Genomic DNA, 17206 nt, shown 5'->3' with positions numbered 1-17206 from the left:
CCCAAACATGTGCCGATTGTAGTCTCCGAAACCCTAAGAACTTAGTGTGTTTGGATTTCCACTTAACATTCATTTGCGAACATCCCAAGTCCATTGAATAGAAAATCTTGTGAGAAAAGATTGAATTATAGAAACACTGTTAACATTTTCTTAGAACGCAACGCCCTATGACATCGTGTTACTCTCTCTAGCCTTGCAATCTCACATCATCTGACTCCTTCGAACCCTCAAACATTCATTTTCTTCTCTTCATTTCTATTTTGCTTCAACAAAAATGTTTTTACTTAATGGATTGTGATTGGGATCGTGATGTGTTGTTGTCACTAATGGTAGGTTTGGCAATGTTTAGACAAACAAAGGCACTTTGGGTACATACCGATGCAACCCACCCAACCCGCACTCACCTAAACCAATGACTCAATCGATCGGAGATCAGCTTGCAATAAATTTAAGTAAATTATGTAATTTATATTACTTAGACAAAATTAAAGTTTTAAAATACAAATTAATTGCCTTTTTATTAGTTTTATATGGATGTGCATGTTTTATTGATGTTTAGAGCCGCATTTACCACGTCTTTAACGTGAACAAAAAAACTAGCTTCAGCCGTGAATGTGAGTCCCAACCCAAACACCCACTTTTAATAAATTATTTTAGAATCTGCATCAAAACAAACGCAACCCATACAATCGGACAGTATCATTTGAATAATCTCTTTTTTAACTCTTTGAACTTTCTCTGCATCTCAAGATCTTTCTGTCTCCTATAAGATCAAGATCCCTTGTTTGCTGCCTAGAAGAAGCACTGTAACACCCTTATGCCTCAATGATAACTATGCAGTTGTACATTCTAAGATCTTGTTAATTGATCCTTCTTTAAAGGCCTTGTCCCTGATAGTTCATCAGGAAAGGCAATTGAACTTTCGTATCTAATGTGATCCTGCTGCCCTTGCAATTCAACGACACAAACCTATGCATCAAATTTCTAACCCATGCCCATGCAAACAATGGTCAATTCGACCATTTATCAAGGAATTCACTGTATCACTGGTCTTCAAAGTAACAACTCGGTACATATGGAGGGGTAGGCAGGTTTGCCACACATTTGAACTGTTCCAGTAGAAGATTTCTAGTCAGTCAATTAGTCATAATGAGAATTAAAGAATATTATAACAAACAAAATGGAAAAACAATCACCTTTTGATGCTTGTATTTCTCCCGAACAGCTTTGAAGGACGCTGCCTTTCTTGACAAATACAAGTCATGCAGGATAAGGACACATTCTTTCAATTCAGCTGGCTTGTAACCCGAGCATTCACACAAGGAAGAAGTCTGCAATAGGTTCTCAACTTTAAGTGCCTTGAAACACAGGTATGTTTATTCTTATATAGATCAAAATATATCACTATATGCATAGGAAAAAAAAATACTAACCCAAGGATGCACTTCAGGCCAGATAATGAACTTGGCAAGAAATATAACCGAGGCAGCCACAATAGAAGGCAAGAATCTTAAACAATCGTAGTCCAACAAACTTAGCTCACCAATATAGCTGCCCAAATGTTCAATCTGCGAATTTGGAGTCTGAAAATAACAATAAAAAGAAAAAGAAAAACAATTAGTAAACAACACAATAAAGCTCTTAAGCAAATGAAGAAGCATAGGAAGGGCAGTTCAACTTACTTTTTGGACATCAGAAGCAACATTAGCATACCTCCTGAAACAATAGCTAAACTCAATTAGCTTCATTTTGACAGAGGCTAAATATTCACATTTTACAATATGAAGTCCTTACCTTAGAAAGGTGCTTACAGTAGGATTTCCCATTTCAAACTTTAGGGACTTGAGTATGTCAGCTTCCATCTTCACAACCTATATATCACCAATAACCATGAAAACCAAAGTGAGGAGAAAAGAACTGACAAATAACAAACAAGAAAGTAATTTGGCATTTGTACCCCACAAAAAATAAAAATAGCATTGCATATTTACCTCTGCCTTGTCATACGTGTTATCAGTGATGCTGCAAAACTCGTCCACACTTGGTGGGTCCGTTTCCTCATATTTTCTGCATATTCAGAAGAAGCAAAAAATGCAATTTTAATGTTTAAGCAGATTAAAATTAACAAGCATTGCAAAATTAAGAACAGGAAGTGAAGCCTTACGCAGCGATGAGCATGGACGAAACACCCAGTAACTGAAGTCTTGATTTAGTGACTGGATTAACTGATAAAAACCTATCGATGTATGAAACAGAGAGATGAAGAGTATCCGAGAGAAGCTTGTACTCCTCAGCAACCTCCACTAACCAATCCACCAATATTCCTCTCATGGTTGGTGTAACTATTTTCTGAAATTTCTCAATGTAGTTAACCATTGGTCTTCTCTTTTTCTGCATCTGATCAAACCATAAATTTTTTAAATTGAGACATCCAGCAACCTCAACAAAGCGACAACACTAAAGAATCAGACTTACCTCCATTTCACGAAGATACTCGTGGATGTCCGAAACATAAGATCCGTCGAGCTGAGGGGAAGAAAGGGTGTTGTTTGTGGGTGATGGTTTATTCGCATTGGGATTCTTCCGACATTGGAGTTTTTCTTTGCGCGGATTTTGAATTTTGGAGACAATAAGGTTTTGCAAATTGGGAAGTTCACCCAACACAACCCGCTGTCTTTTGGGGTGTTGTTTTTCGACAACCACTACGATGGCGGCGTTTGCCTTTCTCTTTGCGGCGGCACGAGTCTCCATCTTCTTCCTTGTGTGTTGTAAATTTGGAACAGACTGTGAAAGAGCAAATGGATGGAAGAAGATGGAGTTGAAGTGTTGTTGGGTGAGTGAGAGAGTGCTGTCATGTTTATGTATAATGGATAGAGAAAGAAAAAGAGCGGTTTCGAAAATGAAAATGAAAATGGTTTGGCGTGTCTTGAAAATTTTCAGAATGTTTGGTTCCAAATTGAGATGTGTAGTGTAGATTTAGGATTTATTTTGGAATGAAAGAGAATTTTTCATATGGCGGGTGGACGTGCTACTTTTCCGCCATCCCATCCAATTAAAAACACTCTAATAATTTTTTTATTTGTAACTTAAATTATTTAATTATTTTATTTAATATTATACTATTTTTATAAATAAAAAAATATGCTAACCTTAAGTGGAAAGTGTGATATATGTTTTATACTATTTTAATTTCTTTATTTTAATTTACAAATAACTCGTAACATAAAATAGAGATAATAAATTTATTTTCATAAATAATATTAGTTAAATAAATAAGCATATAACTACTTGTTTTATACTTCTAAAAAAAACTTGTTTTAATAAGGTTCACCTAATTTTTGTGAAATTTTATCAATAGCGCTAATGATGTAAGTTCTAATTTTTTGTACAATGTCAAATAATATGTAGTATGAATTTAAAAGTTGTGTACTATATAAAAAAATATAATCAATCAGTAAAAATTTCTATTAATATGAATTTTAAGTTAATTATTAGCATAAAGAATTGGGTTATCAAGCCAAGATGCACGTAAAAAGAAGTTTAAGATTTTTTGATTGATTAATCATTCGGGCAAAGGGAATTATTGAATTTCCATACTTGATCCCATTGTGATATAGCATCATAAAATGTCATGTTTGTCTCAACCCAAGACCAAAACCATAATTTGTGCACACAAAATCAGCTAAAATAATATTTAACCTAGCAGCAAGTCATACTAACAAAAAAAACATTTTTAGTAGAATAAGTTTTTTAATACATTATACTTCAAATCTACTAAAATTTTGATAAAATTTCCTATATAATTTTAACATAAAAAAATGTTCAAGTCTACCGCGATTTATCAACAACCAAATGACACAATATACATATCATTTCAATTAAGGGTAAAAAGAAACTGAGTCAAACTAAGTTTTATTATGCCTTAGCTTGACCTGAATTAAAAAAATATAATATGAGTCTGACTTGTTTACACATAAAAGACCTTTTAAGGACATAAACTTGATCTACATAAAAGCCTGATTTGACCTACAAACTTATTTTAAAAACCTAATTTGTAATATTTAACACTAAGATAAAAATAAAAATATATACATTAAGACTTTATAAGAATTAAAACTAACTTATATAATACAAATATATTTTTAAGGTTCCATATAACATTCATGACCTTATTTAAAAATATACTTTATAGTAAGACATAATTTATTTTTCAATAAACTTAATTATAAATTTTAATTTGACTGTTTATGTAGATCAACATGATTAACATTTTAAAAAAATAAGTATAAAGAAGATTTTAATAAATTATAACAAATTTGATATAATAATAATACTAATAATGAATAATTATTTATAATTTTTTAAATAAGTAATTCAAATCCTACACCATCTCAATAATTTTGAAATAAAAATACCCGTCTGGTAAATAAACCGAACACCAAGTAAAACCGGGTAAATTGGAAGTAGGGAAATGTAGCAAATAGCCCTGTAAAAAAAAGCTGAACAACTAGCGCCTAGCAGATGAATAGTAGCAGTATGTAATCCTACCCTATACTTTACATTCGGAAATCCATAACACAGACTATATTGTTTGAAAAACAAGCAGCAACTTTATCACCATCTTTGTTCCAATTAACTTCAAATATCCCACCTTTTCCAGTGTATGTTTTTACAATCTTGCCCTCCTTCACGGACCATATATGCAGGTATCTATCCATGGAGCCACTGGCCAGGTACTCTCCATTAGGGCTGAATGCAACGGAATATACAGGATCCCTGAGTGATACAACAGAAAGCAATGCATTAATATGCTAAATATATAATATAAATATGCTCGAACATTGACAATTTTTAAATTCTACGCTGTAGAAAATTAGACCTTCATTTCCTATCACACAAACCAGTTGGTTACTGTTAGAATCCAGTTATTGTCGGTTGTTGATTACCCTCCAACAGAACTGTATTTGTAGACTTCTTTGTACTGAGATCAAATTCAATGAATCAATACTCTGTTTCTCTCTCTAGCTTAATATGGTATCAGAAGATTTTTTATCCTTGCTTCTGCTCCTTCATTCTTCGTCTTTCTGCTTCAGTCCACCAGGTTTCCTTCTCCAAGCCAGTTCTTCCCTAAAGTTATCTGCACTAGCAGATGTGGACTGAGAAGCTGCCATGTGACCAAGAAATAGACCACAAGATTCTGCATTTTTCTTGGGGATGCATTGATCTCTTGGAAATAAAAAAAAGCAACCCTTGGTGTCCCGCTCTTCAGCAAATACCGAGTACTGAGCCATGGTGTGTGTTACCACTGAATTGTTATGGCTATAGTAGCTACTTAGATCGTTTGAGTTAGTTACTGATATATAGTCATGGTTTTCTATGATAATCAATCAGCACTCTAAACACAGATACTGACTGCCATTTAATCTGTCAACATGTTTACTCTAGATTTCTATAACTACTTCACATTAAATCCCAACACCAATAAGCAGATATCCTCAAAAGCTCTGCTAAGCAGCTTGTTCAGGCTGCTTATGTCCAAGATAGGATTCCTAGATATCTTCATCCACACAGTCCAACTGTATAGGGGAGTATAACACCATCCAATCCGTTATTACAGTTTGTTATCGTTAGATTACAATTATTCCGTTATCTTTTCAGTTATTGTTGGTCTTGATAACATGGCAACAGAATTGTATTTATAGACTTCTTTGTATTGAGATCAAATTCAACTTTTCTCAATGAATCAATATTCCTTTTATTTCTCTCTTTAGCTTAATATTTCCTATAATACTATTAATTAGCAAAATGCCTATAAATCATCAATTCCTCAGCTGTCATTTCCTATTAATTATCATATATTAGCATTGACAAATGCATCCATCGATTCTTAAATATCCATAAGCATGAGTGTGTGTATTTTGCTAGTAAAGCACATTGATTTATTTTCTGCACCTGTGGCCATTTAAGGTGTACAGTACACTCCCTAGTTCCACATCCCAGAGCTTTATTGTTGAGTCGAATGAGGCACTGCTTAAAAGAAAAATAAGCCAAAGTATTAGGGGAATACAAAACAGATTTTTTTTGTTTATTTCAAATATATTGGACAATGATTATTTTAAGGGTTTTGTTAATGTGTAACTTTAGGGCCACAGTTCGAGTACAAGTGTAACATTTATTATGTACCTTAAGTACTTCGAAAAAAAAAGTATCAAATGCTTGTACTTTTCATTTAATAATATACATTTTTAATTCTGAAGCTCTACCCTTAGGGCACAAGTTAACAAAACCATTGTTTCAAAACAAAAGGTTTTTCACAAGGAGCCACATTTTCATATCTTACTATTACAGCCAATTCTATTATAGTTGACATATTTACCTTGCTAGTACTAACTGCTGATTGGGACTGTTGGTACCAGGGCCTGTAGGGCTCCATCGGATTGTATATATCCCCTAAAGGATCATTACTTTCTTAGAAAGAGAATAAATGCAAATAGAAAGAAAAAGCACACATGGCAACATTTCTCCAAACCTTGACATGTTCCTTCAAATTATGCAAAAAGTTGTCCTGCTTTAGACTCCATATCTGCATCATAGTTTCATGAACAGTCAATTGGACACTCACAAATACTTAAAAGCATAATGATAGTTAAGTTTACACTTTCAGAAACAGTTTCTTATCCATATTTTTTGTCCTAAAAAGCACCAAAAAGTCATATTTCCTAGAAATGCTTGTTATATACTCTTATAAAACACTAAATTTAATAGATTTTTTTTCTGAAGTTACACCACCAAATTTTTTCTGCAAAACCCTTATCTATACTATATATCCATTATATTTTAAAAAGAAAATGTATATCTGCACTCCACTAATGAATCTCTGTTTTATATAACTACTAAGTGAACCCGAGTGATAATTCCTGTTGATTACTTTTGCAGTGTGATCGTCGGAGCAGGAAGCCAACAAAGAACCTGATGGATCCCATTTAATGGCATTAACTTCATCCTGAAACAAAAGCATTTCAGAATGTTTGAGCAATGATTAAAACTGTAACTGAATACCCTCATAGCAGATTATAAATGAGCATATTATTCTGTTTTGTGATGGAAAGTCATTGTCTCCTTTCCAATTAAAAGTTAGAATATTAAAAAAAAATCCATTAGCAAACTGGTTGACAAGGAAGAGATACCTGATGCCCTGAGAAAGTTTTGATTGGTCTATTCTCTCCAATTTTGCAAACATGTATCATTTTATCAGTGGAGCATGTAGCAAATGAAACATTGTTTCGCCAATCAACATCAAGAGTTGGGCCTGAAACAATTTTCTGATAATTAAGATTACAAGGACAGCCATACAGAAAAGGACAAGCTTTTTCACCAGAAGATGTACAAAAAAAACAAAAACTTACCAGTGTGAAATTCAAATAGTTGTTTCCATTCCCCAGTCTTTATATTCCATACAATAGCAGTCTTATCCACACTTCCACTAAGAAGATAATCCCCCTTTTTGTTCCACTTTAGAGAAAAGATTGGACCTCTGTGCTTGTTTAGTGTACAATTCAACTCCCCTAAAGAACCTCAAAACAAAACTTGAGTTAACAGCAAAGAATAAAAGGCCCGAAGTCACAACATCTCATGCCAAGAAATGCATATTCGTAAATAAAATATCTTAACAGCTCACCATCTATACTCCATATTCTTGCTTGGCCATCATAGGAACCAGTTGCCAACAGTGTTCCATCCCCCTTTGTTGTAATAAAAAGCATAGCAAAAGATATCAGCTATGGCATAAGATTGAAACACAGGGGAAAGACAGAATTCATAGTATTCAGCTAAGTGATGCAGGACCCATTACATATCAAGATACACATAAAAGAGTAAAATTAATTCACAATAATGCTACAAAGATTTACATTCCAGTCCAGTGTTGTCACATCCTTGCTTTTCTCATTGGTGCTTTCTTTAAAGTGCTGCAGCACCACAACATTTACTGGTTCATTTTGCACACTAGAGTCACAAGTTCCATCAGCAATTTTCCAAATTCGAGCTGTTGAATCTCCAGACCTGGAATAGTTAATAATACAAACATATTGGCAAATTTTTAACTTAAATTGGTCAAGAGAAAAATAAGAAAAAGGATAACACTAGCGTCAGAAACTGTGCCACCTCACCATTTAGATGATTTTAGTACAGAAAATATTTACTGCACTGTTAATTTATGATAGATAACATTTTATATTGTCCCTATAGACCAAATTACACTGTCATACTCTAAGTTTTCTAAGCAGGTTAAATTTATAGTGTATATAAATACAACATCTTATTTTTATGCTAGAAAAGAAGAATTAAATATGGTTTCAACACTGGATCAAATCAAAGTATTTAAATTTGAGGATTTCAATCAATTTGATGTACAGACCCATGGTAAAACTTAAAAATCAAGAGAATGCTTGTCATAACCAGCCGACCATGTCCAATGGTCGATTAATATAATTGTTTCCTTAGACTTATAAGCAGTTAGAAATTAAATTTTAAATTCTTGGATGGCTACAGTATTACTCTGTGCATCCCTATTATGAAGATAATTGTATGGAACAAGTAAACAACATGGTTTAAAAACAATTCATGAATAGAAGAACAAAGGACGGCCAATAAAATGAACGGAAAGAGAAAAAAAACTATTATCTTAATTCAAAATAGAATGGATTAACAGGGAGGAGATACTTTTGAGAAAAAATATGATTTCTTTACAAAGTGGCTTGTACTCACCCAGACGCAAGAAGTGGAGCTGATGGATTCCAAGCACAAGCAAAAACCTGCCACAAATGAAATAAATTTCAATAAACCACAGTGGGAGAAGAAAACCTATGCGAAAGATAAGAAAAAAGATGAGTCCAAACCTCTGATGTATGGCCTTTCAAAAGTTTTACATCACTGCATGGAGTATCATCAGGCGACAACATAGAGCTCTGTGAGATCTCCATTGGCTCAGCCCCTATGCCATAAAAGTTTTACTTTGTCCCTTGTCTAATAATATGCTATTGAAAAAGATCGATAGCCAATGGGAAAGAAAAGATAAACAAAACATTAATACATCAATATTTACCTCCTTGTGCTCTATTTTCTAGATTTTCGACAGTAATCTTATCTTCTTGTTTCTCTGTATGGTTTTGATCAATGTGTTGTGTTTCTTTATACTCAAGCTTTGGTTGCTCCTTCTCTTTCTCTAACCTAATTTTTTCCAGTCTGTGTTCATTTTCCTTTTCTTTCATCTCTTTGTCTGTTTCCTGAACTCGTTCCCTCCTTGAGTCATCCTGACTCAAGTCATTCATTATTTTATTTGATTCAAATTTATGCTGACGTAGATTTTCCTTTTTGGCTTTTACTATATTGTGTAGTTCAGTCGGGCCCTTTGTGATAAGATCCAGAGGTTGTAGAAATGAAAAATCCTCATCCATGTCAGCATCACTCTGGAGACCTAACACAAACACCAATCAGCTTAAGGTCCTCAACCAATGCATTCATTATGTGCATGTTAGCAACAATGATATGAACATCAAATAACATACAATACAAGAACCTATGAAGCACGGACACCTCTCTTGTCCAAAGTGTCGGCATGTTGGACACATTTCCGATACCAACACACCTTGACACTTGTTCGACACATCTTACTAGGTGTCCAATTTAAAAACTATATTTTATTGGCTTGAACACTTAAGCAATCACCTAATAAACTAGAAAAAACATAGAAGGTTGTTTTAAAAAGATAAATATACCATCAAATTAGATATTTTGCTATATGTTACTCATATTTCATTTCATTAGAATCTCTCTATTTGTGTTGGTATGTGGTGTCCCCATGTCCTATAATTAGACATTAGCAGTGTCAAAATGTCTCTGTCGTGTCTGGTGCTTCATAGACAACAACAACAAAAAAATGCTTACACCACTCAAGTTTGCTTCCAGCTCAAGATACTGAATTCCTTTCTGTATGAAAGTAACAAGAGCACCCGGTGGAACCACACTATCATCATTTTTGTTTTTATCAATCCCTGCTTCATACCCGAATGCAAATGCAGAATGAGTAAAACCTGAAACGAAGCAGCCATCAGAAGAAATTCAGAATTTGTTTGGAAACACGGTCTCCACCTAAAAAATCTTCATGATGTAAAAAACGCAGAATCTAAAATCAGTAGTGTTCACTTTGATATCAAAAATCACATCCACGATCGATTTTCAAACAGGCAGGGAATCACGTTATCTTCGTCACATTTTCCTCTTTAATAAAAATCATATTAGAGGAAAAAATGATATGATATGTAATCATTTAAGCAGGCGAAGCGAAAAGAATAATAATAGCCCTAATATCGCAAACATTACAGAATCTACGAACTTTGTAGAAACCATGGTTTTGGAATAATAATAATGCGGTCTAAAGAGAGAAAGACGTTGGCGGATAGTGAGGATAAAAAAAATTCGGTATAGAGAGTGATGTAAATGGAAAGAAAAATGAAGAGTTACTCCTAACTAAGAATCCGTAATAGATGTTGATATTGATGAGCATGTAATGTAATATTGTAATGTAATGTGCGAAAAAGGAAAATGAATAGGGATAGGACGAGCCTGATTCGTGGAGGTAACGGAAGACTAAGTAGTTCAATTCAGTAGAAGTGATTGAGATCATTGTGATTGTGGTTTCAAGTGTCAACTGCAGAGAAAACTGCACATATTAGAGGAAGACACAGCAGGTGGTGAGGTGGTTTTGATACTCGGGTCGGAATAAAATCAAATATACACTACAACCCGAACCAGCAACTTCATGCTTTGTCAACATCATTGGGCTTTCATTTTACATCTTGACCTCTAATTTCGCCATCAGATTTGGGCTTTAAGCCAGAGCCCATCCTTCGAGTGTTTATTATAAATTTCTTTTTGCACCTGTTTGGAATTATATAGTTTTTTTTTGGAAATTTAATTTTCAGGACACGTTTTTTTTCATTCCAAAAACTTATTTCTGACTACACTTTTAAGATTTTAGTAGCCAAAAATAAGTTTTCGGTATGTTCTCTACAAACAAGAAGGAGGAAAGGTTGTTTTTCATTATTCTCTCTCTCCTTTCACTTTTCTTTCTCCTTGTTCGTAATTTTTACTCTTGTTTGGTTCTTCAGGCTGACCCATTCACAGCTTTCCAGTTTTAATAAGAAAATAATAATTTCAATTTTAGGATTAATAAGGAAATAATATTACTAAATCTTGAAAAAGAAAATATATTTTAAAAAGTAATTTTGTAATTGACACTGTGTTTGGATTGGATATCTTAAAGAAGGAAATATATAATTACCTGTGCTGAGGAGGGTGGAGTGATTGTGGGTGCAAAAGGGATGATGCACGAGCAAGGAGTATGCAAGAGGAGTACAAGAATGAATTGAATATACACTTTAATGAAAGAGATTTAAAGACTATATAAATATGAGATTATATAGTTAAAAATAGATTAAAAATATTAATTAGTATTATCTATGTCTACTTTTCAATAATCTAATGCTTATAAATTTCATAATTAAGCATCTTTAGATTAAAACAATTATGAGATAAATGATGTTTTTTTAAAAATTTCAAAAAAGCATGCGAGAGTGGTCAAAACTTTGAAATAAGAGAGATTGCACAACTTTTATTTGTTTGGATGGAGGAGAATAAGTAGTTGGATGTTGTATCTATTTTTTTATTTTAAAACAAAAATAAGATATTTTTAAAACAATCATTTTTTTTTGTGTTAAAAATTATGTTTCTAATTAATATAAAATATTTTTTATATTGTTTATATTTTTTAGGTTTCTTTCACTTGCAAATAAATGGAGATAATTTTTATTTTATTTATTCATTCAAATAATCTTTTTTATTGTATTTTTATCATTCACATTTATTTCTTTACTATTTCACTTCTAAATTTTTTATTAAAATTTCACTTCTAATTCTAACCAAACATAAAAGTAAAAATCACATTGATCAATTACATAAAATTATTAAATTGACATGAGTTAATCAATGATTTCAAATTCAAGTCCTAAATAAATATCTAGAGAGTTTTATTGCTTATAGCCATTTTATCCGTCTCAAATATCCATAGTTCATTAAAAATCATAAAAGTGAGAAATAGAAATAGAAAGAGTAATGTTATAATCTCTCTATTCCTAATTACAAGATACAATTAATTAATTTACACTTATTAAAAATTAGTTAATTTAATTATTAATATTAAATTTATTTATAATTATAATTTTTTTCATATTTATCCTCAATTTTATTGAAAATTTATTTATCTTTTTCGGATTTCATAGAAAAAAGAAAAAGACAATTGAAGGTGTTATAGTTAAAAAATAATTAATACATAATAAAAACAAAATGAAAACAAAGTTTTATAATAAGAAATAAAAAAATTATTGATTGTGTCTTATAAATATGAAAAGAGGGAGTATTTCATACAAATCTCCTGCCATTAAAGAATTCAATGAAAACTAATAAAAAAATAAAATGTCTCAAAAATATAAATCACATTAAGTATTCAGCAGCGGTGGTTCTCGGGAAAGGGAGCACTTGTACCAGATGTTGCCCTCATCAATCTGCCTTAGAATCTTTGTCCATGTTTCCCCTTCCATCAGTGTTAACGATGACTCCATGGTTTTCCTTGGCTTATTTATTTTGGAGTTACTTTAAGTAGTATCTGGGATAGAAGGAATAGATGGATTTTTGCTAATGAATGGACATTTGAGATAGGTGTGATATCTACAGGGAGATACATTGTCACCAACATTTTTGTGAGTCTTAGGGTTGGGTTAAGCTCAACTATGATGGGGCTTTATCTGCTAGCTCCATTCTCTCCTATGTCGATGGGGTGGTCTTCATTTTCAGATATTCCAAGTTTGTGGGTTTGTTCCTTATCATGCAATTTGAATTGATAGCTATTTTAAATGATTAACAACTAGCTATCTCCAGGGGACTCAATAAAATCATCATAGAGTCAGATTTTAAATCTGCCATCCATTCCATGCAAAATGTTTGTCCTCAATCTTCTCCTTCTTTGGATATGTTTTTGGAGAAGCCAACTATGTGGTTGATGCCTTGACCGATTACGCTAGAGGAGTTTTCCTTTTGGTCGTAGAATTTTTTATTTTCCTTATGCTTTTCTTTCTTTGCATTTGTTGGCTGATATGTCAATTGTTTCTTTTGTGAGATAGTTTCTTTGTTTCTTTCTCAGGTCGTTTTTTGCTCGTTACACATGAAAGAAGAAGCAAAAGAATTGGAATTATTCAAATAAAAGAAGGATTTATCAAATTAAGTAAACGAGTATCAGTAAATAAAAAAAGTAACCAGGTCATAAAAATATCTAATTATAAAAATATCTAATTACTCGTTTTAAATTATGTATTATAATAAATTTCAGAATATGAGGAGATATATTTATTCGTGGTCAAAAGTTTCGCTACTACGCCCTGCCTCTCCAATCTAATAGCAGGATTCCCTAATCCAGCCATCTCGAAATGTCCGACCCGGAAAACACACCCGCGCCCCAATCGGAGCAAGACTCCTCTTCGCCACCGCCCGCCCAAGACCAACCCGTCGCCGCTGACGCCAAGCTCGGCCCCGCCGGCGTCTCCTTCAGCATATGGCCCCCCACTCAGCGCACGCGCGACGCCGTCATCACTCGCCTCATCGAAACCCTATCCTCCCCCTCCGTCCTCTCCAAACGTTACGGGACAATGTCCCCCGACGAGGCCTCCACTGCCGCCCGCCAGATCGAGGACGAGGCCTTTTCCGTCGCCGCCAGCTCCGCCGCCTCCGACAACGACGGGATCGAGATCCTCCAGGTCTATTCCAAGGAGATTAGCAAACGGATGCTCGACACCGTCAAGGCCAAATCCACCACCGCTTCCGCCGCCGTCGATATCGGGACTCCTGCCTCCGATGCTGCTCCTGCCCCCGCCGCAGATGGCGACTCCGCCGCTGGCGCCGAGTCCGAAACCTGATCATTCGGGATTATAGTATATTAAATTAGGGTTCCCTTTTGAGGGTTTATATTTTAATATTATGATGTTCCATTTGTATAACTTTGTTTATTTCTCGTGCTGCCAATCTTCATTATAAATTATTCCCTTGAACATCTTGTTGTTTTATTGCTTGCCTGGAAACATTATTGCGCGTGTGTAATTATTGTTTGTTTGCTTGTTTTTTTAAGTGAATTCTCACTTTAGTTCCTTGATGTTATATGCTACCATTGATTTAGTCACTATTACTTGCTTTGGAACACATCAATCACGTTAGTAGTGGAAAAAGAAGTTAAGAAGGACTGTTGAGAATTACATTTTTTCAAAGGGAGGATTTTGTAAAGTCAAGGAAAGGCATCCCGGTATATTAGAACTAGAGTTTATTATTTATTTATTCATTTATTTGAGGGTGTGTTTGTTTAGCGGTCTCAACCTCCATTTTCCACCTTCCAAAAGTTTAGCGTGACTGAAAAAAGTTGCTGGATTCCCATTCAACGACATTTGAAATGTTTACGAACACTACACACCCTAATTGGTATGATATGTCATCCTTGTAATGGTGTTGCTTTTGCTTAGGGATTTAAAGAGCAGGCTGGGCCTATGACTACATTTAATTAATGTTCAATTTGGAGAATAAGTATGCTTTATTATTCATTGTTATATGTATTTTTTTTTAACAATTACGATTTCTTATCCATTGTTATATGTATGTTCTTTTTTTTTGTTTCAGGTGATCTGACCATATGGGCCATACCCTTGTTGATTTCCAATTTCATGGTCTTACTTACTCACTAATTTTATGATTTAAAATCTACTATTACTGCTTTGGTTTCAACTTTCAATTATCAGGCATTTCTCTGAAAGAAATTTCTTTGTTTATATTAGTTGGAATTTCAACTTTCTATTTTTTTGTCTGCCAAGTCTATGGATCTTGGAGTGACCTGTGCAGTATGTTTGAGCAAGTTCCAGGCTTTTATATATGCTTTGATAACTGTTTATTTGCGTGTATACAGAAGCTGTCTATACCTTGTGAACATTCTCCTATTGAGCTATTATATTTCCATGTGTGCCAATGATCAGAATCTGATTGGACATAGTGCCGTTTTGCCTATCCAAATAAAATATTTACCTTGGCTAATATTTTGTTTAGAGCATTTTATGCTATCGTGTATTGGTAGCTTCTGGTGGTCAGAACTAGAGAAGGCATCTCATATTTTAATAATCTTTTATCTTTTATGGAGATGTAGTGAGAATCTATCATCTGTATTATATATGATGTGGGTTGTTTGTGGACACATTTTTTATTAATTCCTTACTTACTAGTTACTACTTACTAGTTATTGCATTCTGAGCTTATACTTTCAGTAGAAATACAAACTTAGCTGTAATGGGTCATCATCCTAAACTGAGTTTTTTTCTTATTAGATGACATGTATTTTACTATTTTGTAAAGAAAATAAGGAATCTTTAAATTGTAGAATGTATGTTGTCACTTACTGTATACTATGTAGTCTTGATTCTTCGGTTAAGAACTGAAAGTGCTTCATATCCTTTATTGTTTCATTATTCTTTTTCTGTTACGAAAGGAGCAGCAAACTGGTTTGCATGCAAGGCATTCATTATGCTTTGTTCTGTTTTTATTGTCGAAACGTCATAGCATTGTTTGATGTCTTATTAGCCTTGGGATCTTTATGAGCCCAAAGTGAAAAGATCCAGCATTTTTTGGGCATAAGGTTCTATTCTATTAGCCTCTCATGTAAAAATGATATTTGTAACTTATATCTTAGATGAATGGGGTTTTACAATTGAAGATTAACTTTATGGAAATTGTTGGCTTGTCATGGTTTTATCTTTACCTCCCAAGTTTTTTCACCAAGTTGAATGATGTCATGGGATCGATATACCCTATCTCATCCAAGGCTTTGTTGTTGTCGTCTCAGGCGATAGTAGTCCTCGTTGCATTGGTTAGAGACTGTAGAGTTACTTATGCTCCCTGTCTGAAAAGCTGAGATAGATATTTATGTGGTGGTGTTTAGTACCTTGATTTGAATGTAAACGCTTGAATCTTAATCTTATGCTACTCGCTATCTGCGTTTGAATTATGATTCCGTGCCTCATTTTTGTGAGTCGATAGCAAAGTATTGCCACTCATATTGGTTTTGGGTAACTCTTATATAGAGGTTGTGTCTTTTGACCATGAGAATACAGCATCTTGGATTTACGTTTATTTTCTAATCAACAACCAACAATGTTGTTTCCTTAAAAAACCAATTCATTCGATTATATGTCAATTTTTTTTATTGCCCTATTATCCTTTTCTTTACTTCAATTTGTGGTGATACGTTGCTGAATAATTGTTCAATGCTCTGTATCAGTATCTGTGTTCCAAGTCCATGATATTATGTTCCTGATTTATCTTTCCTTCGTATTGTTACATTTTATGTGGATTTTCTAATAAGTTTTCATCCTCTGAAGATGTGTGGCTCAGTTGTATTAGTATTTATCTTTATTTTCATCCGCATTACTCATTTGATTGCAGTTTTTGGTTAACGCAACGAGAGGAAACATTGATAAGATGAATTTTTATGTATGCATTCTAAAATCATTTGGACATATGATCCTTTAATCGATTGGTTTTGGGTATGGTCTTAAAACTTATGTAGGCAAGAAAAAGGTGGTTGAAAGGAGTTCTTATCTTCGTTACCTGATGAGTGAGCAAGGATTGGTGAATAGTAAGTAATAAAGGATTAATGTGTATTTGGTTGCTATTGTCTCATAGTAACGCAACATTGCCTGCCTGGGTTTCGCTTCTATCATCCATTAATTTTGGCATACACCCACTGCAACTTTGCAAAATTTTCCAATGATGCATAGATAAAAAAAAAAAAAAAAAAGCGTTTATCCTCAATTTGTTCCCTCGAGTTAAATTTTTCACCGAATTCTGCCCTTCAGTAAACACTCAGAATTAATTGCTAAACTAAAAGGCAGTAGTATTTAATTTCGTGACAGCTTCTTGGACATGAGAGATAGGTGAAGGTGAGGTAACGTCAATTAATGCAAGTTTACTAGCGAACACAGTGTTAGGACTTAAGAGAAAGTGGTTTTTGTTTTTCTTCTACGGCGACATGGGCGGCCAAGTTACTGTCCTGTCTGTCTCTGTGTGA

General features: G+C 33.7%; 3 protein-coding genes across 4 annotated transcripts; 1 reads left to right on the top strand and 2 right to left on the bottom strand.

Annotated features, from left to right (window-relative positions):
* Positions 1-615: 615 nt before the first annotated feature.
* LOC114408747 (putative cyclin-A3-1) lies at positions 616-2909 on the bottom strand. The gene is made up of 8 exons (XM_028371901.1): positions 2476-2909; positions 2165-2397; positions 1992-2067; positions 1795-1871; positions 1683-1716; positions 1434-1583; positions 1197-1331; positions 616-1109 (listed from the first exon to the last, which is right to left on the bottom strand). The coding sequence occupies exons 1-8, from the start codon at positions 2749-2751 to the stop codon at positions 1044-1046; spliced, it is 1047 nt and encodes a 348-aa protein (XP_028227702.1). The 5' UTR covers positions 2752-2909; the 3' UTR covers positions 616-1043.
* Positions 2910-4384: 1475 nt separating this feature from the next.
* On the bottom strand, positions 4385-10758 carry LOC114408746 (WD40 repeat-containing protein HOS15-like). 2 transcript variants are annotated; one of them, XM_028371898.1, is made up of 14 exons: positions 10624-10758; positions 9946-10091; positions 9104-9467; positions 8898-8992; positions 8767-8813; positions 7911-8061; positions 7679-7742; positions 7407-7565; positions 7188-7309; positions 6929-7003; positions 6530-6583; positions 6377-6450; positions 5953-6027; positions 4385-4776 (listed from the first exon to the last, which is right to left on the bottom strand). In XM_028371898.1, the coding sequence occupies exons 1-14, from the start codon at positions 10682-10684 to the stop codon at positions 4557-4559; spliced, it is 1707 nt and encodes a 568-aa protein (XP_028227699.1). In that variant the 5' UTR covers positions 10685-10758; the 3' UTR covers positions 4385-4556. The 2 variants fall into 2 exon arrangements, with proteins under 2 accessions (XP_028227699.1, XP_028227701.1); XM_028371900.1 differs by having other exon boundaries at positions 9104-9475; positions 10624-10700.
* Positions 10759-13451: 2693 nt separating this feature from the next.
* LOC114408745 (MFP1 attachment factor 1-like) lies at positions 13452-14257 on the top strand. Its single transcript, XM_028371897.1, has one exon. The coding sequence runs from the start codon at positions 13539-13541 to the stop codon at positions 14022-14024; it is 486 nt and encodes a 161-aa protein (XP_028227698.1). The 5' UTR covers positions 13452-13538; the 3' UTR covers positions 14025-14257.
* The last annotated feature ends 2949 nt before the right edge of the window (positions 14258-17206 follow it).

Source organism: Glycine soja, chromosome 4 (genome assembly GCF_004193775.1).
Source record: "Glycine soja cultivar W05 chromosome 4, ASM419377v2, whole genome shotgun sequence".
Classification (NCBI taxonomy): Eukaryota; Viridiplantae; Streptophyta; class Magnoliopsida; order Fabales; family Fabaceae; genus Glycine; species Glycine soja.
This window is presented reverse-complemented; position numbering and strand designations above follow the sequence as displayed.